Source organism: Sinocyclocheilus grahami, unplaced genomic scaffold, assembly GCF_001515645.1.
Source record: "Sinocyclocheilus grahami isolate Dianchi unplaced genomic scaffold, SAMN03320097.WGS_v1.1 scaffold834.1, whole genome shotgun sequence".
Lineage (NCBI taxonomy): Eukaryota > Metazoa > Chordata > Actinopteri > Cypriniformes > Cyprinidae > Sinocyclocheilus > Sinocyclocheilus grahami.
Window position 1 is genome coordinate 523,962 of NW_015506013.1, and position 27,752 is coordinate 551,713.

The 27,752-nt window shown below is 35.5% G+C and overlaps 1 protein-coding gene across 1 annotated transcript; it reads right to left on the reverse strand.

The window, feature by feature from the left end:
- Positions 1-127: 127 nt before the first annotated feature.
- LOC107562706 (zinc finger protein 385B-like) lies at positions 128-27,752 on the reverse strand. Its single transcript, XM_016247398.1, has 7 exons — positions 27,534-27,752; positions 23,804-23,914; positions 10,917-11,088; positions 5,983-6,300; positions 3,849-4,033; positions 3,487-3,588; positions 128-1,443 (listed from the first exon to the last, which is right to left on the reverse strand). Exons 1-7 carry the CDS (start codon positions 27,750-27,752, stop codon positions 1,231-1,233), a joined length of 1,320 nt encoding a protein of 439 aa, XP_016102884.1. The 3' UTR covers positions 128-1,230.

Sequence of the window (27,752 nt, forward strand, 5' to 3'; positions counted from 1 at the left end):
CATAATTTCCATTAATCGTATCGTGCAAACAGAGAACTGAGATATGATCTAGTTATTTATATTAGCAAACAAGATTCGAATCGAGGAGATGAATGCACATGAACAGACTAAGGACTATGGGGGGAAAACACATTCAATTTAATAATCAAATTACACAACACTGAACTGGTTTTAATAAAAATTCATCAAACAAATCTCCTGCACAAATAAATGAACTCAAAGAAAACATTACAGCAGAAACAATAATTAAAAAAGCATCTGAAAATAAATATGAAGATTTACTAAACACTTAATAATGACCAATAACGATTCGTGAAAAGTAATATACAGTATAAATTCATAAAGAAATCATTTAAATATATTATTTTATTGAAAACGTAGCATCTTTATGTACAGACTCTCATACATACATACATTTATACTATGGACGATGAAATTCCGCAGCCAAATAAAGAATTCTCAGTGAGTGGAAATATTTCTCTCTTGATCTCTAAAAATAATGTACCAAATATCGTACCTAGTTCTCTTAGTGCCCCCTTCAGCTCATAAAACACAACTAGTATTGCAACCTTTTAGGTAAACATTAAATACACTATGGAGAATATCAATATTGAATGATCTGATTCTGTACATTATTGCATCATCAGAGAGCTGCAGATGAGTACAGTCTCGTGACAAATAAGTATATCACAGAGAGATGAAAGGCCCACGGTTTTCCTAATACACAAAATATGTGTATGATTTTTATGCTGAAAAGAAGAACCCGAACACATGTGGAGAAGAGAAATGCTGTGTTTCCTGTTAAAAGGGAAAGAGCGGGCGCCACTGAAGTACTGGTGATTGAGCTTATTGACTACACGATACAAGACAGCACACAGGCCAACAACTGCATCACAGGCTCCCTGACAACATCAAGCCGTTGACTGAACACGTACTGTCCTACAGTAAGATTTGGGATCGTTTCTGACAGCGCCTCAAGACATGTGCTTGTCTGGAGTTGGTTGGTTGGTTGAGTTGAAAAGGAAGACCATGATAATTCAAGTCTTTCAGGAAGCAGTTCAACACTTTTTCTTGTTTATTTTTAGTGTTTCAAATGCAAAAGCCCTCACAAAGACGACATCCTTCCTGGGTTTTGTGAGGATAAAGTTTGAATAAATACACCATTGTTTCAAGCATACAGCCGTAGCGTGGCATAGTTGGAGAAACGTCCGCTCCGATGTGGCCGCTCGCTCAGTAAGGCGCAAACAAGATGGAGCCCGTGGTGGATCGGATCGGTCCCGGAGCGGCGCGGAGAAAGGAGTGCGGAAGCGAGGCTGTCTGAAAGATGGAGGTGTTGGGGCGAGGGTGGAGGGAGATGGACGGGACTGTGGTGGGGCAGAAGGGTGTGGAGAGGAAAGCCGGTGAAATGGGCTTCACCAAGTCGTTCTGCAAGGCGAGTTTGGCCTGGAGGAAAGAGAAAAACACTGAATGACTTTGGCAGAGGAGGAAGAACAGTGTCTATGTCAATAACCAAATTAGGGCTGCACAATTAATCGAAAGGAAATTGATTTTATGGCCTAGAGCGAATAATAAACCACAAAAGCCCGAGATGTAATTAAATACTGAGACTGAGAGAAATCTATTTTATAATATATATTACAGATTTGTGAAAATAATAATAACATTAGTTTAATACTTTACAAATTATAATGATTATTTTATTATTGTTGCTATAATAATAATAATTATTATTATTATCATTATACATATTTTAATAGTTTACTGATAATAATAATATAATTAGACAACAACATAATAATAAATATTATATCTATAAATACAATTATTTTTATTTACTATAATAATAAAAACAATTTTTTTTTAAAATTATTAATAACATTATTACTATTACTTTAATAAATAGTATTTTAGTAATAGAAGTATAATAGTAAATATTTTAATACTTTACTGTTTATCATCATCATCATTATTAATAGTTCAATACTCGGCAAATATGAATTATTGTTATTATTGATATTAGTGTTATAATTAACATTTGAATACTTTAAACATGTTTTTATTAATTTTATTATAATTATTACTATTAATAATCATCATAATTTTACCAGGTTTAATACTTTGCTGATAGAAACAACAATAACAACAATAATAATTATTATTTATACATATTTTAATAGTTTACTACTAATAATAATATAATGTGACAATATAATCATCATCATCATCATCATCATCAATATTATAACTATAAATACAATTGTTTGTATTTACTATAATAACAACAATAAAAAATTCAATAATTATTAATAACATTATTATTATTATTACTTTAATAAATAGTATTTTAGTAATAGAAGTATAATAGTAAATATTTTAATACTTTATTGTTAATCATCATCATTAATTGTTCAATACATAACAAATATGAATTATTGTTATTATTGATATTAGTGTTATAACTAACATTTGAATACTTTAAACATGTTTTTATTAATTTTATTATAATTATTACTATTAATAATCATCATAATTTTACCAGGTTTAATACTTTTCTGATAGAAACAACAACAATAATACTAATTTGTATTATTTATACATATTTTAATAGTTTACTACTAATAATAATATAATTAGACAATATAATAATAATAATAATCAATATTATAACTATAAATACAATTATTTTTATTTACTATAATAACAACAATAATAAATTTTTTTATTATTATTAATAACATTATTATTATTACTTTAATAAATAGTATTTTTGTAATAGAAGTATTATAGTAAATATTTTAATACTTTATTGTTAATCATCATCATTAATTGTTCAATACTTAACAAATATGAATTATTGTTATTATTGATATTAGTGTTATCATGAACATGTTAATACTTTACAAAATATTTTTTATTAATGTTATTCTAATTATTACTATTAATAATCATCATTATAATTTTACATATTTTAATACTTTGCTGATAAAAACAATAACAATAATAATAATAACAACAATAATAATAATTGTTGTTGTTGTTGTCATGTGTAAAGTATTAAAATATTACAAGTCTTTTCTAGTGCAAGTCTATGGATAGTTTGGATAGTTTCAAATGGGATTTCTATAAATAATTCACAAATATGGCAAACAGAGAACAGGGACGGAACACTTAGAAGAAAATAAAAAGAAACTACATTTATTCCTATGTGACATTCTGAAGCTCGTCTGAGATAGCAACAGTAAGCAAGGTAGCTGGAGCTTAGAGAAGAGCCAACTGTTCTACAACCAGTAAGTTATTTCCAATATATTTTGCATAGAACTTGAAAAATGACAAGCGAGCATTAAGCCCTTGTGAAGCATTAGCATCCCAAAGAGGCATTTGTCAGCCTAGAAAGTGCACAACAAACTCCTCACAGCACTGATACTTGAGATGCGAGTAACACTTGATGAAAGCGCTTGATTATAAAGAGCATAAATAATGCATTACTGCCAGAGAGCCGGAGCTCCGCTGCTGCTTGTTGTAAGGGCTGTATTTGGGTTTGGTGGGTTTGCCTGCCACTCTGTCCTTGTGCCGCCTGCTGGAGATATGCTGTGAAGAAAACCAAATTCATTACCATTGTAATGCAACTGAAACCCATTTGTGACCAAACTTAACACTGAACCGAATTATCAAAGCCTAAACTGCATAACAGGAAGTACAACTTGCAAATTTGGTAAGATCAAGCCACAGAATCACATTACTATTTATAGTGCTTTCATTATTCATCGCTGTACGCGTTACGTTTGTTGTCAACTGCATAAATAAGGATCATGAGAAATAATTAATTGCATGCAAACTGAACTGAATACCTGCTTAAGCTGGATTTCTGAGTTGACGTGGACGTCACAGATTTCACAATGAAACGTCTTGTTCTGTAAGCCTGAGCCTTTGCTCAGTTGTGTGGCCTGAACTTTGAGTTTGGACCCGGGTCTGGGGTACGCTTTAATGGGACCCGCTCCATTTCGTGCCTCCAGCATGGTTTTGTGCTTTGAACCTGATGAAACAGACAAAGTAGAATGTTTTCTCTGGCTTCACAGAAACAAATCTGTTTATTCAATGCAAACTAACACTGGATATTTGAATTATGTCAGTCGCTGACGTGCTTATTTTTACAGCTTTTAGTCATTGCATTTGGAAACAAAGATGAAGTTCTCAGGGTGAATGCATACCTTGACTCTAGGGGTCAAACAACTAAAAATCAAGTCAGGAATCTTGGTGTGATTCTGGAGACAGACCTTAGTTTCAGTAGTCATGTCAAAGCAGTAACTAAATCAGCATACTATCATCTCAAAAGCATTGCAAGAATTAGATGTTTTGTTTCCAGTCAAGACTTGGAGAAACTTGTTCATGCCTTTATCACCAGCAGGGTGGACTATTGTAATGGTCTCCTCACCGGCCTTCCCAAGAAGACCATTCGACAGCTGCAGCTCATCCAGAACGCTGCTGCCAGGATTCTGACTAGAACCAGAAAATCTGAGCATATTACACCAGTCCTCAGGCCTTACACTGGCTTCCAGTTATATTTAGGATTGATTTTAAAGTACTTTTACTCGTTTATAAATCACTCAATGGCCTAGGACCTAAATATATAGCAGATATGCTCACTGAATATAAACCTAACAGACCACTCAGACTATTAGGATCGAGTCAGTTAGAAATACCAAGGGTTCACACAAAGCAAGGGGAGTCTGCTTTTAGCTATTATGCCGCCCGCAGTTGAATCAGCTTCCAGAAGAGATCAGATGTGCTAAAACATTAGCCACATTTAAATCTAGACTTAAAACTCATCTGTTTAGCTGTGCATTTATTGAATGAGCACTGTCCGAACTGATTGCTTTTAAATCATTTTAAAAGTTTAAACAGAAGGTTAAAGTAAGTGCTGTGAAGGTAAAGAGAATGTGGGCAAAGAAAGACAAGTTTGTTGGTTAATCAGCTGAAAGTAGGACCTCTGAGTTCTATTTGTTTGGTTTATGATGGTCAAAGTAGGGGGTGAAGTAGTGGAATAGTTCGGTATTTTGGGAGGATTTTCCACTTAGTGGGGAAGAGGTTGAACAAAGCTTGAGAATGTTTGTTTGTGTTAAGAGCACATTCCTAACAGTAGGTTTTTAAATTCCTTGTTTTTATTGTTGTGATTATTATTATTTTAATGATTATTTTACTTCCTTTTATGTAAAGCACTTTGAATTACTATTGCGCATGAAATGTGCTATATAAATAAACTTGCCTTGCCTTGCCTTACAGACGTTTGTGTGACTGATTCAATGTTATTCAATGATTGCTGTTTATTAGTGTCGTTTATAATTGTTATAGAATTCTTCTTAATGTTCACAGTGAAAAAAATATTGAACTACATTTTTATTGTATTTTACATGCCTTTTTTTAATAAACTTACCAAAAATGGATGTTTGATTAAAATACTAGTTCTTCTGATTGAAAAAAAAGACCTTTAAATATGCAAATATCAAGACATATAGTGAATGTCATCAAAAGCATGACAAATATAATTCATATATTAATATTAGTCTGACTGCAGTGTGTCTGGATAATGTTTCTAAGGCAATTTCTTGCAGATGAAATATTTTAAAGCTGAGCATAACTAGAAGAAATGCATACCGACTACATAAATGTCCATGACTTTTTAATATTTGATTAGTTTCCATGACTTTTCCAGGCTTAGAAATTGCCTTTTTAAAATTCCACAATATCTCCAGGTTTTCTATGACCGTGGGAACCCCATCTACATTTTCCAGTTCTTCATACATTATCAATGATGAGCCTCACTTCGCTACGCTGGGTTTGATTTATGTCTTAACTGCAAGTACATTTCCACACTCCCAAGCCTCGGAGGGTCACTCTATGAAACATTTATGATAAAGAAGAACGCATAACGCCGAGAAAGCCATGGGAAAGACACTGTGATGCAGAGGCAGATGTTGGCCACACCTGTGTTGTGCGCCTCCAGCTGTGAGAGGGAGTTGACAGCCACTTTGCACAGTGAGCAGTACAGGAGCTTCTTGGCTTTCTCCTCCTCGGACTCCGCGCAGGGCTCTGACGGGGCCGTTGGCAGCGCTGCTGGTTTGGAGGTGTTCTTCAGGGCCGCCATGTGTCCTGTCGGCTCAGTGGGTGGGCTGGCATGCGTGGGTGCCGTCTTGCAAGGGCTGGGCACTAATGCCACCGCGGGCGCAGCGGGAGCACAAAGGGGCACAAAGGCTTGCGGAGAGGCAGGGACTTTGTGCACAGCCAGCGGCGCTGCGCTTTTCTCTGGAAACATGAGAGAGAGAGAAAGAAAGGAAGGAAAAAGCAAATCTGACAGTTAGTGGTGAAGGGTTCAGCATGTTGTATTGTGCACTGGCACATTTTTCAACTCCTTCCTGTCTATTTTTTCCAGTATTGTGGGTTAGGGTTTGATATAAGGCCGTTTGCTGCAAGGCTGCTCTAGTTTCTATGTCAGATGACTTAGGTGAAGAAGCAAGAACAGTGTGTATGTCAATAAAGAAATTAGGGCTACACATTTAATTGAAAAGAAAACTGATTTTAATACTTAGTGCGACTCATAAACCACAAAAGGCTAAGATGGAATGAAACATATAGGCTATAGTCTATATGCACGTTCTTCCTAGATTTTATGGATCTTTTTTTGGGGGGGGGATCTTTTTTATACTATTTAATAAAAAGTCAATTATTAGCAGAAACTCAAATGCGTTACACCAGTTCACCAAAATAAAAGCTTGAAGGTTTAATTGGACTTGAGTAAATGCATATAATAATAATAATAATAATAGTTATTATTATTTAACACTTTTCAAATAAGAATAACTATTTAAATTTTTTTAAATAGTTTTTACACATTTTTCAATTCTATAGTCTACATACATGTACTTCTGAGGTTTAATGGATTTTTTTTAATAAAAAAAAGAATAAAAGCTTGAGGGTTTAATTAGACTTGAGTGAATGCATATAACAATAATAATAGTAAGAATAATAATAATTATTATTTATTATAATTTCAACACTTTTCAAATGAGAATATATTTTTAGTGCTGACAAATCGATTAATCGCATCCAAAATAAAAGTCTGCATTTACGTAATATGTGTGTTTGTTCTGTGCATGTATATATAAATACACACACATACATACATGTACATATTTAAGAAATATTTACAGCAGATTTGACAGCACTAATATTTTAAAATTATTTTTACACATTTTTCAGCTCTATAATCTACATGTACCATGTACTTTTGAGAATTGAATTTTAGATTTGGAATAAGAAGCATATAAAAAACAGTCAACTATAACTTTAAATGTTTTCCTTCATTTCACCAAAATAAAAGCTTGAGGGTCTAAAAGCATGTTATAATAATAATAATAATAATAATAATTATTATTATTATTATTCATTATTATTTTACTTTACAAATTGTTTTATTTATATATTTTTTAACTCCTTCCTGTCTGTTTTTTTTTCTTAACCTATTTGTGTGTTTGGGTTTGATACAAGGCCCTTCGCTGCATGCAAGCACTCTAGTTTCTATGTCAGATGAGTTACACCGGGTCAGGCTCCTGCTCGGGTCCTGCGTGCTGTAAGGTGATAGGACGTGACCCCTGGATCGCCCACCACCCTTACGCCCTTGTCATAGCGTTACATGCTGCGGGAGGTCCTAAAAGCACTTGATGTCAGATGCCTGTACTCTCCACCCACTCTCTAACAGGCCTCTGAGAGAATACTCCGCTGCTTTATATGAATGTCACTCTCTGCTCGTGCTTTTTTTCTCTCCCGGAGGACTCAAAGCAGCCAGAACAGTCTAATGTTCCCCCGTACAGTGACATTACACCCGCTGACACTAACCTGAACCTCTAGACTGGAACTGCAGCTCTTTTGCATTTTTTCTCTCTCTCCAAGTTTAAGTTTATATCTCAAATCTTCCAAAGCGTGGTAGGCAGACGTAGAGACATATGCCTCTTTGTTTTTGTTCTCAATATTTTTGCGGTGAGTCATAAAGAGCTTAGTATAGCTGAATAAGAAAACAGATCAGAGATAAAGTACAACTATTTGGAAAGCTTTTCAAAACTAAAAGTTCTGTTTCTAAACCTAGTAAGCTTTCTCAATGCCTACATAGGCCGCTGCTTTCTTAGCCAGTTTGGAAGACCCAAGATAGGCAGCAACTCTTCATAAAAAATCTAAAGCACACAAAGACAGCAGCACACACATATATTGGGTAAAACAGTCCATTTTTAATTAGATTAAACTTTAATTAATAGTTTTTGGTATTAAACTTAATTGACTAGAATTGAGTTACAGCAATATTTGTAAATCATTCCAGAAGCTCAAAAGGTTTGATTCCCAGGGAATGCAAATATAATATAATATAATATAATATAATATAATATAATATAATATAATATAATATAATATAATATAATATAATATAATATAATATAATATAATATAATATAATATAATATAATATAATATAATATAATATAATATAATATAATATAATATAATATAATATAATATAATATAATATAATATAATATAATATAATATAATATAATATAATATAATATAATATAATTATATCTTGAATATAGCTCATAATAAATCAAAAGTTCAAAAGTTTGGGATTGGTAAAATGTTTTAATTAATGGTTTTTTTTTTAATTTCTTATGCTCACCAAGACTGCACTTATTTACAGTTAATAAAAACAGTAAAACCTGTAATATTGGGAAATTAATTTTAATTTTGTTCTGTGATGGCAAAGCTGAATTTTTTCAGTGTCACATGTTCCTTCAAAAGTAATTTTCCAGTATGCTCAAAAAACATTTTTTAATATTATTTATTTTAAAAACAGTTGGGCTGCTTAACATTTTTGTGGAAACAGTAATACATTTTTACAATATTCTATATGTTGAATAGAAAATTCTAAAGATCAGCACTGAAAGTTTTATAACAATGTCTTTACTGCCACTTTTGATCAATTCAAATTGGTAGCATATACTGTAATTCTGACTTAGAATTTAGCTAAGAAAAGCTTTGGAACAAACCAATAATGCCCTAAAATACAGCCTACATAGGCAGCTCCCTAGGTTTTGGAACAGAGCCAAAGTGATAACAACTGGCACTTGTTGTTTGGATGCAGATCAAGCAGTGACCGCTATGTTGAAATGACCTTGCTTCTTGAATATAGCTCATAATAAATCAAAAGTTCAAAAGTTTGGGATTGGTAAAATGTTTTAATTAATGTTTTTATTTTATTTCTTATGCTCACCAAGACTGCACTTATTTACAGTTAATAAAAACAGTAAAACCTGTAATATTGGGAAATTAATTTAAATTTTGTTCTGTGATGGCAAAGCTGAATTTTTTCAGTGTCACATGTTCCTTCAAAAGTAATTTTCCAGTATGCTCAAAAAACATTTTTTTATATTATTTATTTTAAAAACAGTTGGGCTGCTTAACATTTTTGTGGAAACAGTAATACATTTTTACAATATTCTATATGTTGAATAGAAAATTCTAAAGATCAGCACTGAAAGTTTTATAACAATGTCTTTACTTACAATTCAAATTGGTAGCATATACTGTAATTCTGACTTAGAATTTAGCTAAGAAAAGCTTTGGAACAAACCAATAATGCCCTAAAATACAGCCTACATAGGCAGCTCCCTAGGTTTTGGAACAGAGCCAAAGTGATAACAATTGGCACTTGTTGTTTGGATGCAGATCAAGCAGTGACCGCTATGTTGAAATGACCTTGCCCTATCCTTTCTGAGAAAGTCAGTGAGTGTGGAACATTTCTTAGATCTTAAAAAACCCCAGAGCAATTACCGTGTGCACATAATCCAACACACCGAGTTCTGAAATATTACATAAAGCGGGCTCTTATGTAAAGCACTGGAGCTAGCAATTTTAATGATTTAGTGCTTGAAGTTTTCCCATGTAAACTAAATCTGACTGCACTGTGCATTGCCAGGGTTCGGGGAGAGACGGCAACAGCAGCCCCCTTCCAGAGTCTCGGGCTGAGCTCAACGCGGCGCTAATACGACGGCGTGACAGCGAGGACCCATAAGCCATCTGTGAATCAGGCTGACATTCATTTGGCCTGATTTGCGCAAAGACACTGCATATCAATGAGGACCACCACTGCCTAATAAATGAGGCGCACCCAAATCTGTCTCCGGCTAGAGAACGAGCGAATTCGGAAAGTATGCACTGGCTCGGATTTGCACCCCGTAGGGTATGTGTCTTGGTACATCCCGGTCTTGATTCTTAATCAGACACAAGGGCCTGAAATTGAGTGGGTCACAGCGTGAAGCAAAGATCAGATGATTATGTTCTTTGAAATGGAACACAAATCTAATTCAGTCAAATCAAAGGCCAGGGAGAAAGAAAAAAAAAGAAAAGAAAATAACATCCCAGCACGCATCCGACCGCCTGTTCCAATTCTGTATGCGCTTTCCATAATTAAACATTTAAAAGCACCACAAAAACAGACAAAAAGATCATGTGCGTGAAACTCAATATGCAGGTAATGATGAAAGAAGCAAACAGAGCTGTGGGAAAAGTGATCTGTTGTTAGCATGAAAAAGCATATGGCTGATTACAGCCGCAGCAGGGCTGCACCTTACCTCGCACACGAGCACGTTTTTGAGCTTGACGGATGCCCCCGGTCATCCTAAATGGGCTTTTACAAGGAAAAATACGACTACATACAGTACACACAAACACAAGCGCATAGATGGAGCGAAAACAGGGGTCAGGGTTAGAGCGGCGGGAAGAAAAGCATGGGAGTGTAAACACACGGAGAGGGTAGGAGTGGAGAAAGAGGACGGGACAGGTGATGTGGAGCAAGAACAAAAGGAGCTATTAACCTGGTTGGTCAGAGCAGCTGGCAGTGACTGCAGTGCAGGAGGAAGTGGTGGTGGTGGTGATTGTCTTAGTGCCGCTGTCCTGGGCGGCTGCACTTTTCTGCTTATTTTTCGACTCCTGTGCTTTGAGCTTCTTGGCATGTTTACTGCCTTTGTAGTGCGCCTCGGCTTGGCTCTACAAAGGAGAACAAATGAACCATCCAATCAGGCTCATTTCTCACACAAGCATCTATCATCATGGACTGCAATCACACACACACACACACACATCTCAAACGTGCTTTCAATAGCAGGCACTGTTCCAATCAAGGTAACGATGAGATTGAGATGAACGCATTTTCCAGAGCCTAAGAAATAGAGTCGGACACTGTTTGTTTGGAGGGAATTGATTGTCAATGGAGAAAACTAAATGGGCGTCGATAGCCGGCACTCATCGAGGCCGTTAATGGAGAGTTTACTCATATCTTAGTTCAACTTCCAAGTGAAGATTTAAAGGGAAAATGACTACTTCACACTTAAACAGAGCGAAATGGAGCGGGAGAGAGAGAGTGCTTATGAGGGATTAGGATCCTTTGAATATCTGACTGCTAAGAATTAGGAGCTCAATTTCTCATTTTTATGACATCAAAAGTGACAAAATCCCAAAAGGGACCTGCAGATGGATTTTCTCTCCAAATGCTGATACTCTGTCACGTTCACTAACTGCAAGTTTAAGGGATTTCTGACAGTGCCAGGAAAAGCCAGACAGCACTGCTCATGGATGTTTTTACTGCAGATTATTTAAAGTTTGGGGTATTCCAGGTGTTTAAATAGCAATTACAGGAATGTCACTGCTTGTATTAATTATTGTCCTTCAGTAATGAGATACAAACATTTAAAGCAATAGGATTTTTATTATAAATCACAGAAGAAAGTTCTCAGGTAAGAGCCGTTCACACTGACAGAGACAATGAATGTGAAACATAAAATAAAGAAATATTATTTATTTAATTATATATACTGTATGTTAATGTTTCAAATAAATACATAAAACGTTTATTATGAATATATTTCTATATAACAATAAAATACATAATATTTATTTCATAATTATGGATTTTAAATAAGCAAATAAAATGTATTTATCTATTTATTGGTGCCGACAGTCAGTTCAATCGCTGTCAGTCTGAACACACCGTTACTGAACCCGTATTTGGGGGACTTGGATTTAATAATTCAGTGATTTCAGAACAGTATTGGATGTGCCTCTATTGAAAGAAACATATTAACTTCACTAGTTAATACATATATACATTTGATCAAAACAAACGCACAAACAGACAGACAAAAGAATATCTATAACAAAGCATGCGGCTATCAGCATGTCGCAAAGGTGCTGTGATTAAAGAGGGGTCAAAGTTCTTTTCTTTCTCTTTTCTGTCGTAAAGAAATAATGGCCGCAGTTCACTTGTGATCTTGTGAATGTGTGTTGAACCATCTGAGCCAGAGCTGGAAAAACGTGAAATATGATAAGATAGAAGAAAGAGAGAGACAGACCAAGCGAAAATGAGGTGCGTAATGTCCGTCGAACCAACAGCACAGATTGCTTGTTCAAGTGACAGGCATGAGAGTCATAATGACACACGGGACGCTGCTGCAGACAGTGACAGGAGAGAATGATGTGACGACCCTGGGCGTTTTGTCTTCTCCGCACTGTGCAAATGTTAGCAGCTCCTGTGACTTGGATTAAGTGCACTTGACATTTATAAATTGACTTTCTCCCAAGCTAAGTGTGTGCGTCCATTTTAATATTTACAAAAACATCCACACTCTGACTGTAATTTCAGTCTTTATAACATCAAGTGTCTTCCAGCGTAGTTCTAGCAATCATGGGGCCTCATTCATGGAACACGAGCAGCACGAATTTCTCTGGAAATTGTTTTAAACTAAGAATGGATTTACCAACCGGTTTATGTTTCACGAACATTAAAGGGAAAGTTCCACCAGAAAAAAATTCCGTCATCATTTGCTCACCCTCATGTCATTCCAAACCTGTATTCATTCCTTTCTTCTGTAAAACACAAAAGATGATATTCTGAAGAATGTTGGGGTCCAAACAACATTGGAAATAAAACACACAGGCATTTTTCAAAATATCTTCTTTCGTACTCCACCGAAAAAAAGGTCACAAATAAATGCAATATTCCAGTTGTTAAAAGTTTGGAACTGACACTTGGAAATCAGCTCCATTGATTTGAAAAAAAAATAATAATACAATAAATCTGGAATTGGAATTAAATTTGATTAAAAATAAATAAATAAAAATCCAAACATACCTTGCATTCAAAAGTTTGGGGTTTGTTTGTTTGCTATTTTTAATAATTACGTTTTTGAAGGAAGTCTCTTATGCTCAACAAGTCTGGTTTTATTTCATCAAAAAAGGTAAAACAATATTGTGTGATACTATTAAAATAAAAACAGTTTTTGATTTATATGTATTAAAATGTAATTTATTCCTGTGATGGTAAAGCTGATTTTGGTGTTCAAGAATCATTCTTATTATAATCTTATTATACTTATTATATATTTCTTATTATAATGTTGAATAAAGTTGTTCTGCTTAATATTTATGTGGAAACCATAATACATTTAGAAATACAAATAGAAATTATTTGTGACATTAAAAATGTATTTACTGTCACTTTTGATATATTTGGCAAGGATGCATTAAATATATGTGTTATTATTATTTATTATTAAAAAGTATTATTTAAAAAAATCTTACTGACCCCAAACTTTTGAATGGCAGTGTACAGAGATGATCACAATTAATCAAGAATGTTTTGCCAGAAAATTTAAATAAAAATGTATTCTGCTAGTTTTGCATGAACTTTTTACTTGAAAATAGTTTAACAAACATCTTACACAGAAATTCATTCTGTTCGTGTTTCATGAACAAGGCCCAACGAGCATATATGACATCCTCAGTGAATAGTCAGACACATACACTCTTTATTAATAGCTATGTTGCAAAAATGTCTTTGCAACAAGAGCAGGACACGAACGAGCAAACAAAAAAGGCTTGCATATGCAATAAGCATCAGTAAGCCTTTCTGCTGATATTTGCAAATAGGAGCTGCCAGCAATATCAGTGCATTACCCTACAGCTGTCTCTGTATCCTCCCGTTCAGCACTCATGTACTGTACAAGAAATCTGTCAAAGACATACACACCTACACATTGTAACAGCTTGTTGTATGAAAGTACACAGTTGATCTTGTATCTTGTAGGGAGCCTATTTTCTCATGCATACATGCTTTGTCTTTTTCACAGGCTGGCTGATGCAATAAACAGACTGGCCTCAGATGGGGTATCACTGTCAGAAATGTATTTGCTTTTCTATTTCTCATAGGTTTTTTTGTGTTATGCTCTGATCCCACTTCAATAGGTCTCATAAAAGTGTCTCATATACTTTTTCTCTATGTTAAAATACAGGACAGACTAGTGTGTAGAAATGCCTATAAGAAAGCCATCTGAAGCTTCATTTGTAGTAGGACTACCTGTTTTTTCAAACAACTGCAGATGGGTGTATAGTCTGGAAAACCTGTTTGGAAACAGTCATTATATCTGAAATGGTTTGCTGCTGCTATTGATAAGTTTACCATCCAACCTGACAGAACTGGAGAGGCTCTGCAAGGAGGAATGGCAGAGGATCCCTAAATCCAGGTGTGAAAAACTTGTTGCCTCTTTCCCAAAAAGACTCATGGCTGTATTAGTTCAAAAGGGTGCTTCTACTAAATACTGAGCAAAGGGTCTGAATACTTAGGACCATGTGTTATTTCAGTTTTTCTTTTTTAATAAATCTGCATAAATGTCAACAATTCTGTGTTTTTCTGTCAATATGGGGTGCTGTGTGTACATTAATGAGGAAAAAAAATTAACTTAAATGATTTTAGCAAATGGCTGCAATATAACAAAGAGTGAAAAATTTAAGGGGGTCTGAATACTTTCCGTACCCACTGTATATGCGCTTGTAGTTGTGCATGCGACAAATTTGGTCTTGCACTGACAATTTCAAATGATTCAGCCAATTATGCAATACAAGCATTATTAGTGCCAACTGCTGTTGTTTTTCCGAGGCCACAGGTCCCTGCCACAAAACCTCTGCTCACAAACTCCCTCAATGCATGAAGTCATACAGCAATTATGACACACTCTTTCCCTTCACTTCAGCCATTAAAATAATTTTAAGCACAATAATCTTAATTTGATGAAAAAAAAACATGCCAAAAGTCTGATTATTAGCCAATTTTCACTCTTCAGTTGATCTGAACCCCCACCGGTAATCCATCTTCCAAATAAGTACTTTTAAAAAGACAAAAGAATTAGCGGTGCTTTCTAACTAGGGACCGGAACTGCAAGTACTTGAATGACTCTGATTTCAGTTCCTTAACGATTCCATTATTGAATCTTTTAGTCATTTTAAAAACACAGAAGAAAATGGTCAAAGCAATGCAAATTGATTTACATATAATGTGTGCGAATTATATTGAAATATAAATAATTATATAGAAAATGTCAATAGGAGAACCCAGACATTTTAAGCATTTTACCCTAGTAGTACCAGTATTAATGGAACTGATCCTCAATTCTCAATCTTACACAAAGTTCACAAGAATTTCTGCAGATCTCAATGCAGTGAAACATTCCTATTCCAGCTTTTTTCTGATCTCCTCACATGTAAGCTCTGCACACACCTGGTATTAAGAGCAGTCATCCGAGAAATATCGCTGTGTACAACTGTTAGCATGATTTTAAATTGAGGTTTTGAAGGTGGAAAAACCCTATAATCTGGCAGGCATTCTGAGGGCCTAGACAAGATATAATACAACTAGTGCTGGGCAATGATTAATCGCGATTAATCGCATTCCACATAAAAGTTGTTGTTTATATTATATATGCGTGTGTACTGTGTATATTTATTATGTATATATTAAGACACACACATACAGTAAATATTTTGAAAATATTTACATGTATATATTTATATTCATATAATTTATATTACATATAAATATATTTAATATATAAACAACATGTTTTTAATATTAATATGATATAATATTATAGGCACAATATGTACGATTTTTTTATTAAAAAAACCACTAGAACAGTGTTAGATATTTTGCTGACTTGTGTACTTACATTATCCCAAATGTTTTGAAGAATGTTTAAATTTTAACTAGTGACACGGCCCGTGTCTATAGTGTCATTGTGTCGCCTGCCAATGACGTCATACACTCTCGATTTCCGATTTTGTTTTGTAGAAAACATGGAAACACCAAAGACGCTTTAATATGTTATGCGTTTTATTAGACCGGTGACGACCGCACAGAGTAGCATTATAATAGAACTTTCAAATGTATCTAGAATGATAAAACAGCGCTGCTTTACCCCACATACGCACGACCGGAAGAAGCGGAAGCGGTCGACTGTGGCATAATAAGAGCTCCGCTGCTTTCGAGCAGTGTGTCACACTCATTCAGCGCCTCGTTTCGCTTCGACGGCTTTCATCCTCACCCTGCTTCATTCTACTACGTTAATAAACCATTAGCTCATCCATGAACATGATTTCTGGCCGAGTCCCGTCGGATTGCGTCGGCTGTGGGGATGAAGACGACAACTCCCATAATTCCACACTCAGTCACGGCGTCATCAAACTACGCCTTTGTTTCTTTGTTTGTTTTGAATATGCGCCCTCTAGCGGCAAAAACTTACCTATTGTGCCTTTAAATAATAGTAATATACAGTATAATATTAAATATTTACATGCATGTGTGTGTATTTATATATATACATAATAAATATACACAGCACACACACACACACACATGTGTACACAAATTTTTTTATTTTGGATGCGATTAATCGTTGCCTAGCACTAAATACAACAGCTATAAAAACCCCCAAAACTATTACTTACACTACTGTCCAAAAGTCTCCTACGCTCACCAAAGCTGGATTTAATAAAAACACAGCAAAAACCAAAATATCGTGCAGATTATTCCAATATAAGATAGAAAATGTATTTCTGTGATGGCAAAGCTAAATTTTCAGCAGTCTTCAGTGTCACATGATCCTTCAGAAATTATTCATATAATACAAATATGGAAAAGAAATACAAATAAATATACAGTTTACAGTGCAAAAACCGAGTTAAATTTAGCAACGTCCACCATCTTAATACCAGGTGTAAACAGGAAATTTGAGACTAGGATCTCCTTGGATGAGGATGCTCCTGGGTAATGTTAGTCAAGCAACGAAACAACAGGTCAACAGAAACACGTGTTGCGGGGGTGTGGCATCTGTAATGACACAGCATGTATAAGATACCATAAAGCTTTAATGAGTTGTGCTGGTTATCTGCCATATTGGCATGTTCTCACATAAGGGCTGTAGGTCTCTGGAGGGAAGCCACCACTTCACCTAATGTCACATCACAGCAGGACACACACCTTCAGATCAGGTAACTTCAAATGAAATGACCAGGGCTTCTCTGTTACGCTGAGCGCAAATGGAGATAAAACAGCTCATTTACAGGAGATAAGGGAAACCTAAGAGAGTACGCCAGCCATTATTCTCATTTCTTTTATGCAGTCTTCAAAAGAACGCACAACCTTCAAAACACACACCTTGCAAAGGTGAAAAAAAACCCTCAGACAATGTAATGTATCTGAAAAAAGATAAAGCAGTCAGGAAACAAAAGGTTTCAGTATAAACAGTTTCTGTGTATTTGTAAAAGGCAGTAGAGTGAAAAGCTGAATATTCACCGTCAATTTTCCCACATTCGCAGAGTTTATTCAGGCCACATCTGCAAGAATTTATTTTAACAGCTAAACAGAGGGCCAAGATTTCGGAGTTAAAATATGAAATAAAAACACCATATCAAACCAAAAACAATTTATAGAATTGTCAGCTGCCTGCAGGCCCTGCCTGAAGTGTAATTACAGCATTAAAGTTGCATTCTACAGAAAATGGGAGCATGTTTAGTTCGTGGAAAGCATATAAAATAAAATGCTGAACACATTAATGGTAAGGTCATTTATATGAGGCATTTCAGAGTCTGGAGTTGAACAACAAACTTGTACGGGGTCAGTAAATTGCGTGGCGGGTTTGAACAGTTAAAGGCCGTAATTATACACCTGGCATGTTTTAAAACATAATGGACATAAATGGCATTTAAGGTTTGGCTTTTACACACATTGATGTGAGCCATTAATTAGTGCTAATCAATACTGACTTGGGGAACATGTATTGCGTGCGAGTGTGTCTATTTGTACACATTAGCCCAAAAGCAGTGGTGATGCTCACCAGCAAGTCACATTCATGATGCCTGATTATGTGGAGTTAAAATACTTAGTGTGACAGCAGCTACATGACCATTTAAAAGTCTCTCATGCTCACCAAGGATACAGTAAAAACAGTCAAATTGTTAAATATTATTACAATTTCAAATAACATTTTTCTATTTTAATATATTTTAAAATGTAATTTATTCCTGTGATGCAAAGCTGAATTTTCAGCATCCATTACTCCAGTCTTCATTGTCACATGATCCTTCAGAAATCATTCTAATATGCTGATTTGGTGCTCAAGAAACATTTCTTATTATAATTAATATTAAAAAACAGTTGTGCAGCTTAATATTTTTTTTGTGGAAACCATGATACATTTAAATTTTCAGGATGTTTTGATGAACAGAAAGCTTGGATGCAATGATTTTACATTTACATTTGAATTAAAAATGAATCATTGGCACCAAACATTTGGCAACCACCTAGAACATTCTAGCAACTCCAAAGAAACAACCTGGCAACTGCCTAGAATGCCCTAGAAATGACTAAAAAAATAAAATACAAAAATCTAGCAACTACTCAGATGTTTTGTAGAAGCATGCACTACACACATTTTATTAAAAGTTATTTGATTACATAGATTACATGTAATCAAAGTAGATTACATAAGTGATTTACAGAAATAATAGAAATAGCAGAATACTATTTAAAAAAAAATATGAATACTATAGCAACATACCAATATGCTATAAATTATGCAAAGAACTAGATATGATTTTATAAAAAAAATAAATCAATGTACCAGACAGTGTTTTTAAAGTCCAAACTAATCTGAATATCATTGTTATTTTACACCACTTTGGGAATATTTCACAGAACAAGCAGGGAGGAATATCAAACCCTATTTATCTAATCTGTTTATGATGTATTTTCACCGAAAAAGCCCATTAGACACTTCACAGTGGCACACTTGGACTCATTATGGAAACAAAAGCACTGAGTGGAACTACTGCTTCCCTCAAAACTTCATTAGAGCTTGGCCGAGGATGTGCTCAACCTTTGGTTACACAATGTTTCTTTTCCTTCTGGCAACAGGATTGGATGACACAGTGAGTCCAGAACGTGCACTAAATATGGGATTAAATTACATCGCAGGACTGTGGCAAAAACAAAGAGGCGTTTGAGCTTTAATAAAACCACGGATAGTTTGTAGCTTCTGAGGGCGATGGCTAATCTACATGAGCAAGCTGTGAGATCGATACGAGCCATTTTGCCTGTGTATAACGTGTGCGAATCTCTGTTTCCCTGGAACATAAAATGGTAACAGCACAGTGCTCTAAAAACACGGCATCTTCAGGCCCGCGGAGAACGAAGGTAAACACGGGACACGGGCTGATTCATTCTGACACGCCAACCAGAGCATCACTTCCACTTAAGCAAGATGTGCTTTGGACTGGGCCTGCAGATGAGCATCTCCAGGGAGCACGGAGAGCAGGAGAGACAGCTCTATCGGTGGAGATCACAACGTGGCAACACATGCACCCAGAATTAGCATCAAAGAGCTCGGCGGTCTGGGGAACATCCGTTGACACTTCTGTTCGCCCCACGCTAGCTCAGATACACCACTTAATCTTTAAAGCATTGTTCAAATGGGAGATTGCAAGAGGAAACTGTTTTAAATTATCCCAAGAAAGGCAGTCATTTCACTTTCCGCTTTATTGTACTTGTTTGGAGTGAGAGAGAGGGGAAGACGATAACAGGAAGCTGAGACAAGTTAATCTCTAGCAGTCGCTTCAATTCAGAAGCACGTTGGCTGTGTTGGAAAACGGTTTCAAACTCGATAGCAATCAAGCAATTATGCACCGCAGGAGGGAACAACAGGCCGACTGGGACACCCAGCAGCCGCCCCACTGAGACAACAGGACCACGTCTGCCTTTGCTCAGGAGTCCAAAGGGGTTCCCCGGGTTCCTGTGCTGCATTCCTGCCTGTTTGTCATGATAAAGATGAAAAAGACCTGGAGGAGACAAAACAGATGCACAATGGTGCGCCTGCGTCTGTTTTCCACTCGGAGAGAAACCTTTTCTCAATTACCGTTCGCAGTGGGAGCCCTCTGTTAGCCAGGGCTTATTGCCACCCTGTGCCATTCATCTTAAATTAAATGGCTTAATCAATGCCAAGACAGAGTGGAACAACATGGCAGTACAGTAAGTAATTACCCCTCTCCCATAGAGAACAACACAACACAAGCCTCAGCCAGCGAACTCTGTGCAGAACCCCACACCTGTATGCGCACTCGTAAACACAACGGTACTGTTTAGTGCAACCGCTGGGATTTTACTGCTCTGCCAGTGAGTAAACAATGCCACATTTTATTTGGGACATTATGCATGAAAATCTATTATAGATTACAAAAAGTCAGGAAAATCATAAACAGCAGCTGAGTGACAAACCAACAAACTGATGTTAGTTGCACTATATACTGCATATATAGTAGTCAACATTTGAAGTGGATCAAAAAAGTTCATAAAAGTTGTCCTAAGACAAAAACTCATTTTTTGAAAGGTTTTGATCCACTTCAAATGTTGACTAGTGTATACACACACACACATACATACATACATATACACAGAGGCGTCATGCCCATTCATAGTGAGGGGGCACGTACCCCCTCAGATTTTTGAGCCAAGTGGATTTTGAATGCAGCTTCCAAAAGACAAAAAATAGCCGATTAATATTTTCTATATTTAATACAATCACACCGGCGTGATTAGAACGTTCAAATGTTCTTTGCTCTCTTTCTGTACAATGAAAGTGTTATGATTAGTAGCCTAACTTGCAATGTTTTTATTCACATTAACTTTCAATGTTAAGTTCACATTAAATATAAACTCAGGCATATTAAAAATGTTATGGCATGACACCCATATCTGTAAACAGACAGGTTACATTATTAGGTTGCTTTGACCATTATAGGTCAACAATCTATAAAGGTGAGAATCAAGATATTTCATGATATAGTTAATGCGTTTGGAGATGTTTCGAATAAAAAGGAAAAAATAAATAAAATATAAGTTCTGTAGTGTGTCACATGACGACCCACCCCCCCATTTGTGCCCCCTCAAAAATAATGAGTGCATGACACCCCTGCATCTACATACCTGTACATTATACATAATGGTGGTCAAAATTATTAGAACACTAGTATTTTCACCAGCTAAAAAAATGGTGTCAAGTCAGTTATTTCTATATTTTGCTGTAGTGTGTTTGTAGGAAATATCAGTTTACATTTCATAGTTTTTCAGGTAGCTTTGCAGGTAGGTTTCTTGAAGCATCTTGGAGACGTTGCCACAGTTCTCCTGGATTGAGTTTGTCTCAGTTTGTTCTGTTTCTTCATGTCATTCCAGAGAGACTGGATGATGATCAGATCAGATCTCTGTGTGGAGCACTGGCTGTTGTCAGACTCCTTGTGCAAACAAAAATCTCACTGGATTATTACAATTAATGGCAAAACGAATTTTTGGAAATGTAAACTGATATTTCCCGTAGGCACACTACAGCAGAAGATAGAAATAACTGACATTAAACCATTTTTTTCTAGCTGGACAAAATATTATTGTTCTAATAAATTTGGCCACCATTGTATGTATGTATGTATGTACATATATATATATATGTCGGGGTTTTTTTTTTTGTCTCGAGTAAGACACTGTATGACATTCACGTTACATGATTTGACTGATTTTTTTACGTAGAAAGGGCGACAGTGCACCGCATTAAATGAAATAACATAAGCGGTTTTCATAACCGCTGGCCAAATTTAAAAACTAAACTAAAATTAAATCATCTTTGAGAGCAGGGGGGCCCCCTGGTGTTTCGGGGGCCCTACACCGTTTGCGTACTTTGCGTATAGGGAGGATTGGCTCTGTATATATATATACATATATATGCATACACACACACACACACTTCTTTCTCATCCAATTTTAAATAAATAAATGAAGTGGTTTAAGAGTGAATTGTGAGTCATTTTGATGATTCATCAAAAATAATCTCTTCAAAAGAGTCCTTCAATGAAAAAATAATTCACGAAACAGACTACAATGTTGCTGTAATGTGTAACAATGGCAAGTCAAATTAAAGATGTGTTGTCATCTTTCGGTGTCTTCTTTCTCACAGTCTTTCACCTTCATATTCAATTTAAACTGCAAGCTCACAACCTGGGTTTTGAAAAATTCAGAATGAAGAGAATTCACTTGCTTTTTAAATTTATGAGTTAAACTGAAAATATCCCAACCCACAGGAGGTGTAACATTCAACAAATCTTCAAGGCTCAACTGTTTTCAAATCTTTAAAACAAGGTTTTGTCAAGCAATCATTCGAGTTTAATGAATTGCTTTGAATTTCAATTGATCAATTAATTTCCTTGAACTATTTCGGAACTGACTTAGAATTTAAAAAGCAATCTCAATTCAATTTCAAATGGCACACAATCCTGTTCACAACTGAATTGACCATTTATTTTGTATTTTGCCATGTTTTTTTTTCTTCCTCAATTGGTCATGATTCATGAGCTAGGAATCAAGCACATTTAATAAAACCAAACATAACTTGGAAATAATTTGGAACCATTCCAATTAATTAATTTTTTTACTAAAAATGAAACGGTTCTGAATAAGAAATGATCCTTGATTCCCTACTATATGTAAAACATAGGCTTTGTATATTCAACTACACTCTTAAAAATAAAGGTGCTTCAAAAGGTTCTTCAAGCGATGCCATAGAAGAACCATTTTTGGTTCCACAAAGAACCATTCAGTCAAAGGTTCTTTAAAGAACCATCTCTTTCTTACCTTTTTATAATCTGAAGAACCTTCTTTCGCCACAAAGAAGCTTTTGTGAAACAGAAAGGTTCTTCAGATGTTAAAGGTTCTTTATGGAACCATTTAGACAAAAAGGTTCTTCTATGGCATCGTGAAGCACCTTTATTTTTAAGAGTGTAACAACATCAAAAATGTATTTTGAAGGCGTACTGTGGTATCTGTGCTGAATTGCTGTGTGTATTATGGACTCAATGACTTAGGGTGCAATCAACACAGGTAAAGAAAGAGAATGAGAGCGCACTGAAAAACAGCAAACATAACAATTGATTTAATGAAACCATTCAAATGATCCAGCATGCATCTTGAAAATGGCTGAGAAGTGTTCATTAAAAGCTGGCTGAGGGAACTGGCAGCATCACGTCTGCTAAAATCACCATACATTAGCGCACTTACCTTGTTTTGTATGATTAATGAAGAGCGTTGCCACTTGCACCCTAAACGGCTGTACTGGGGCTAGTTTTAATCAGCCATCAGCGTGCAGAGCGAAACACAGCACTATAACAGCCACTTTTACACAGGCAGAACTGGAATGGGCTAAGATCACTTCTCTTTCCATACTTAAGAGAAAAGGGTACACTGGAAGGAGATGTGGCGCATGCACAAACCAAAGACAAACATTTACACGTCCTCATATAAACACAAATAACCAGAGAAAAGTTAGTTTTTTGTACTCACATCTGAATTAAAACGGAGCTGACAGACGTTGCAAGAAATAACTTGCTTTTTCTTGGGAGGAATGGAGACTCCAAATGTGTGGTTGATGACTGCTTTCTGGACAGGGTCCATCTGGAAGACAAAGAGCAGAGGAACACTTGAGGGTGCTTTCACACTAGAGATTCTGGCGTGGACCAGAGTCTGTTTGTTGTCTTAGTTTGAATCGTTTAGCTGATGTGAAAGGGGTTTTCTGAAGTGAGCGTGCACTAAAAAATGCTCAGTTTGCAATTGGTATAAAGGTAATCTGTCAAATTTGTTGATGTGAACTTCTATTAATGATGTTAATTTAGCATCTTTTCATGCTTATCGTCACACTTAATCGTATAAAGCATTTCTAAAGTCATTTGGGGTTAGAAATAAATGCCATTATCCATAAAAGATGCAATACACTGATCAAAAGTGACAGCAAACACATTTATAATGCTACAAAAAATTTGGTTTGCAAATAAATGTTGTTCTTTTCAAATTTCTATTCAACAAAGAATCCTGTAAAACATGTATCACAGATTCTACAAAACTATATTAGTAAGAAATGCTTCATGAGCAGTAAATCAGCATATTAGAATGATTTCTGACGAATCATGTGACACTGAAGACTGATTAAATACGGATTAAAATTCAGCTTTGCCATAGAGGAATAAATTACATTTTAAAACATATTAAAGCAGAAAACAGTTATGTTAAATTGTAATAATATTTTGCAATATTATTGTTTTTACTGTATCTTTAATCACATAAATGCAGCCTTGGTTAGCATAATAAAGTATGTTAGATGTATATGCTTTGGGTTAGTTCTAAAAAGCCTGTTTCAGGACTATTTCATGTTTCACATTATTAAAAATGTTGTTACTGGGGTTGTACGCTTTCAAAAGGTACTAATATGTGACCCCGGACCACAAAACCATTCATAAGGGTAAATTTTGGGAAATTTGTTAGGATAGAACAATATTTGGCTGAGATACAACTATTTGAAAATCTGGAATATGAGCGTGCAAAAGAAAAAAAAAAAATCGAAATATTGAAGAAAAAAAAAAAATCGCCTTTTTCACACATTTCACAGTTGTCCAAATGAAGCAATGCATATTACTAATCAAAAATTAAGTTTTGATATATTTACGGTAGGAAATTTACAAAATATCTTAATGGAACATGATCTTTACGTAATATCCTAATAATTTTTGGCTTACAAGAAAAATCGATAATTTTGACCCATACAATGTATTTTTGGCTATTGCTACGGTCCAGGGTCACATATGTACTATTTAGGTATTAATACGCACCATTCTGGGGTAAATAGGGTAAGTAAACAATTCCTGATTTACTAGAATAAGATGACTGAGTAATATAGGAGCAAATGACAGCATAAACAAACCAACCAAACAAAAAGTGTGACAGAGATTTGTATCATAAAATTAGCAAAAAAATATTCCTCTTTGCAAACCTTAAGATTCTAATTTGGAGCCCAAGTCAACTGACTAGTCAGAGTCGAGTCACGTTGATTTGGCAAACTAGCTTTGAGATGCCATCTCTGCTCAACAGCTGCTTCATTGCAATATATCATCAGGATGCAAACGCCTGTGATCTGTGCACGTAAAGGTTTGGTTGTAAATTCAAAGTGACAAAAACATGAATAAAACAGTAAATCTGGCATCTTCTTGTCCCGACTCATTACCTAGTTGCAGTGGGACACAGTTGCTGCTAGTACTCACAATACAGTCGCATTGATGAACGCACCAAAAAGTATAATTTGTAAAGTATGAAATCAGCATTAGAAAAGAGTGAATCAGACACACGCAGACACACACATCTCTACGACCCTAAACGCTAGGTGGAAATGAGAGCAATAAGGATCCCAAGCTGCAGGCAAGACAGCTATTTAATGGTGAGAATCAATGGCAGCCTTGCTGGTCTCCTGGACTCTACCTGATAGAAATAGATACTCTGATTACTGAACCAAGGAGGATGAAGACAGGAAAGCAAACGTGATCTCTGCCACATCAGAACAGGAGAGCATCCAAGCACCTCTGTACACTTGATCACTTGTAGCTTCTGAAGTTCTGCCAGCTAGTTATCCTTCATTCAAGCAAATAAAATGAAATTCACGCAAACCAAAGTCTTTTATAAACCTTTATAAATATGTCCTCATTTTCTCCAATTAAATTTTGAATGCTCGTAATGTGACAGCAAAATGACACAACAAATACACTTTATTACTGCGATCCAGGAATAGCTCAGCATAGGTTTGGTTTTAACATTCACAAGCATGTTTTAAAATCAAATGAATATTTTCATCTAAACAAAAGAAAAAGTCTGTAAAAAAAAAGGTATTTGTCCTCTGTCTTTTGAACATTGAATTAAAACATCAAACAGACTCTTTTAGATGATTTGAAATAATAATTGTTTTTTACATGTTTAAAAGCAATAACAAGACATGTAAAAGTAAACATCTGGTTTGTGCCAGAGCAAATGTGTCAATCAAAAACAAAGTTTAAAGTGACATAAGCGAAATATGCCCCCCCCCCCCCCACACCCCAAAAAGGATATTTTTGAATAATCTTCACACATCTCATTTATAGTTCATAGTTACCACAACTGTCAAGCTCCAAAATAACACTATAGAAGAATTACCATCAGTTTATCAGATCTGTGTGCTATTTTCCCTCCAGCATGGCTCTAAAACTTCATTTGATAACATTTAAAAAAAAAAAAAAAAAAAGTATAAACATGTGATGTCATTGACATGCCCCACGTCATCAGTGAAGCTGTCAGAATCTTTTATATTTTTGAAGCTAGTCTCTTATGCTCACCTAGGCTGCATTTATTTGATAAAAAATACAGTAAAAACAGTACAATATTAAATATTATTTGCCTGTTAAAAGAACTATGAATATATTTTAAAATGTAATTTATTTCTGTTATGGAAACCTGAATTTTAGCAGACATTGCTCCAGTCTTCAGTGTCACATGATGATTCAGAAATCATTCTAATGTGCTGATTTGCTGCTTTTTTGTGTGGAAATGATACTTTTTTCAGGATTGTATGATGAATAGAATGTTAAAACAGCATTTATTTTATATAGAATTTTTTTGTGACATTATAAATGAATTTACTGTCACTTACTGACACCGGACTTTTGAAAAGTCTTGTAAATAAAATGGAGAATGAGACTTCAGAGCTGGAGTTTCATTGAATAACAACTAACAAATGTAACAGCAAGTAGTGTCCCTGTTCATTTATATTTATGGATAAAATAATTTACCCAATAAAAATATGCCACAAACATGTAACGCTTAAATTACATACAATCACAGCAGCATGATAAGGACTATTCAGCAGTTTCTAACTGTGGTAGAGACGTGTTTCCGTTCATATGGTGTCCCAAATCTATGCTCATGGATCTGAGAATTTAATGAGACAAGAAAATAAACGGACAAAATTTAACAAGCTCTAAAATATGTGCTGTGCAGCGTCCAACAGGATTACACACAGTGTTTCACTACTTCTCGAAGCCATGCATGAAACCCTGGCACGAGAGAGCTGACTTCTGAGTTTGCCTCCAAGTCATTTAACCACTTCACACACTCACTACAGCCGTCTCTCCAAGCAGGAAAGCATTTCACAGCTCACTTAATAGATAGACAGAAAAACCCCAGCATATTCAACTTCAGACACAATCCTGGCATATTTTACCTGGAGCAAACGGAACGTGTCCATAGCACACTTTTGTGTGGAATCAGAAGCAAAAGAGAGACCAGCGGAGACAGAGACAGACAGAGACGTGGTGTGGTCCGCGCTCCGGCAGCAATGCAGTGGAGGTCTGTTCTCACAGCAACACTTCTCTTTCTCTCTCCATCTCTCAAACACACACGCACGCTCGCTGTCACACTGCCTGCCTGCTGATCCTCGCAT

What these genes read in the sequence shown, in the direction of transcription:
- LOC107562706 (XM_016247398.1), bottom strand. Translation starts at nt 27,752, where the DNA reads ATGCGAGGATCAGCAGGCAGGCAGTGTGACAGCGAGCGTGCGTGTGTG. An exon ending in CAGCTGCTCTGACCAACCAG is followed by an intron (nt 6,301 to 10,916) that starts GTTAATAGCTCC and finishes TCATGTTTCCAG; the next exon opens with AGAAAAGCGCAGCGCCGCTG. An exon ending in GCTGGAGGCGCACAACACAG is followed by an intron (nt 4,034 to 5,982) that starts GTGTGGCCAACA and finishes CTGTTTCATCAG; the next exon opens with GTTCAAAGCACAAAACCATG.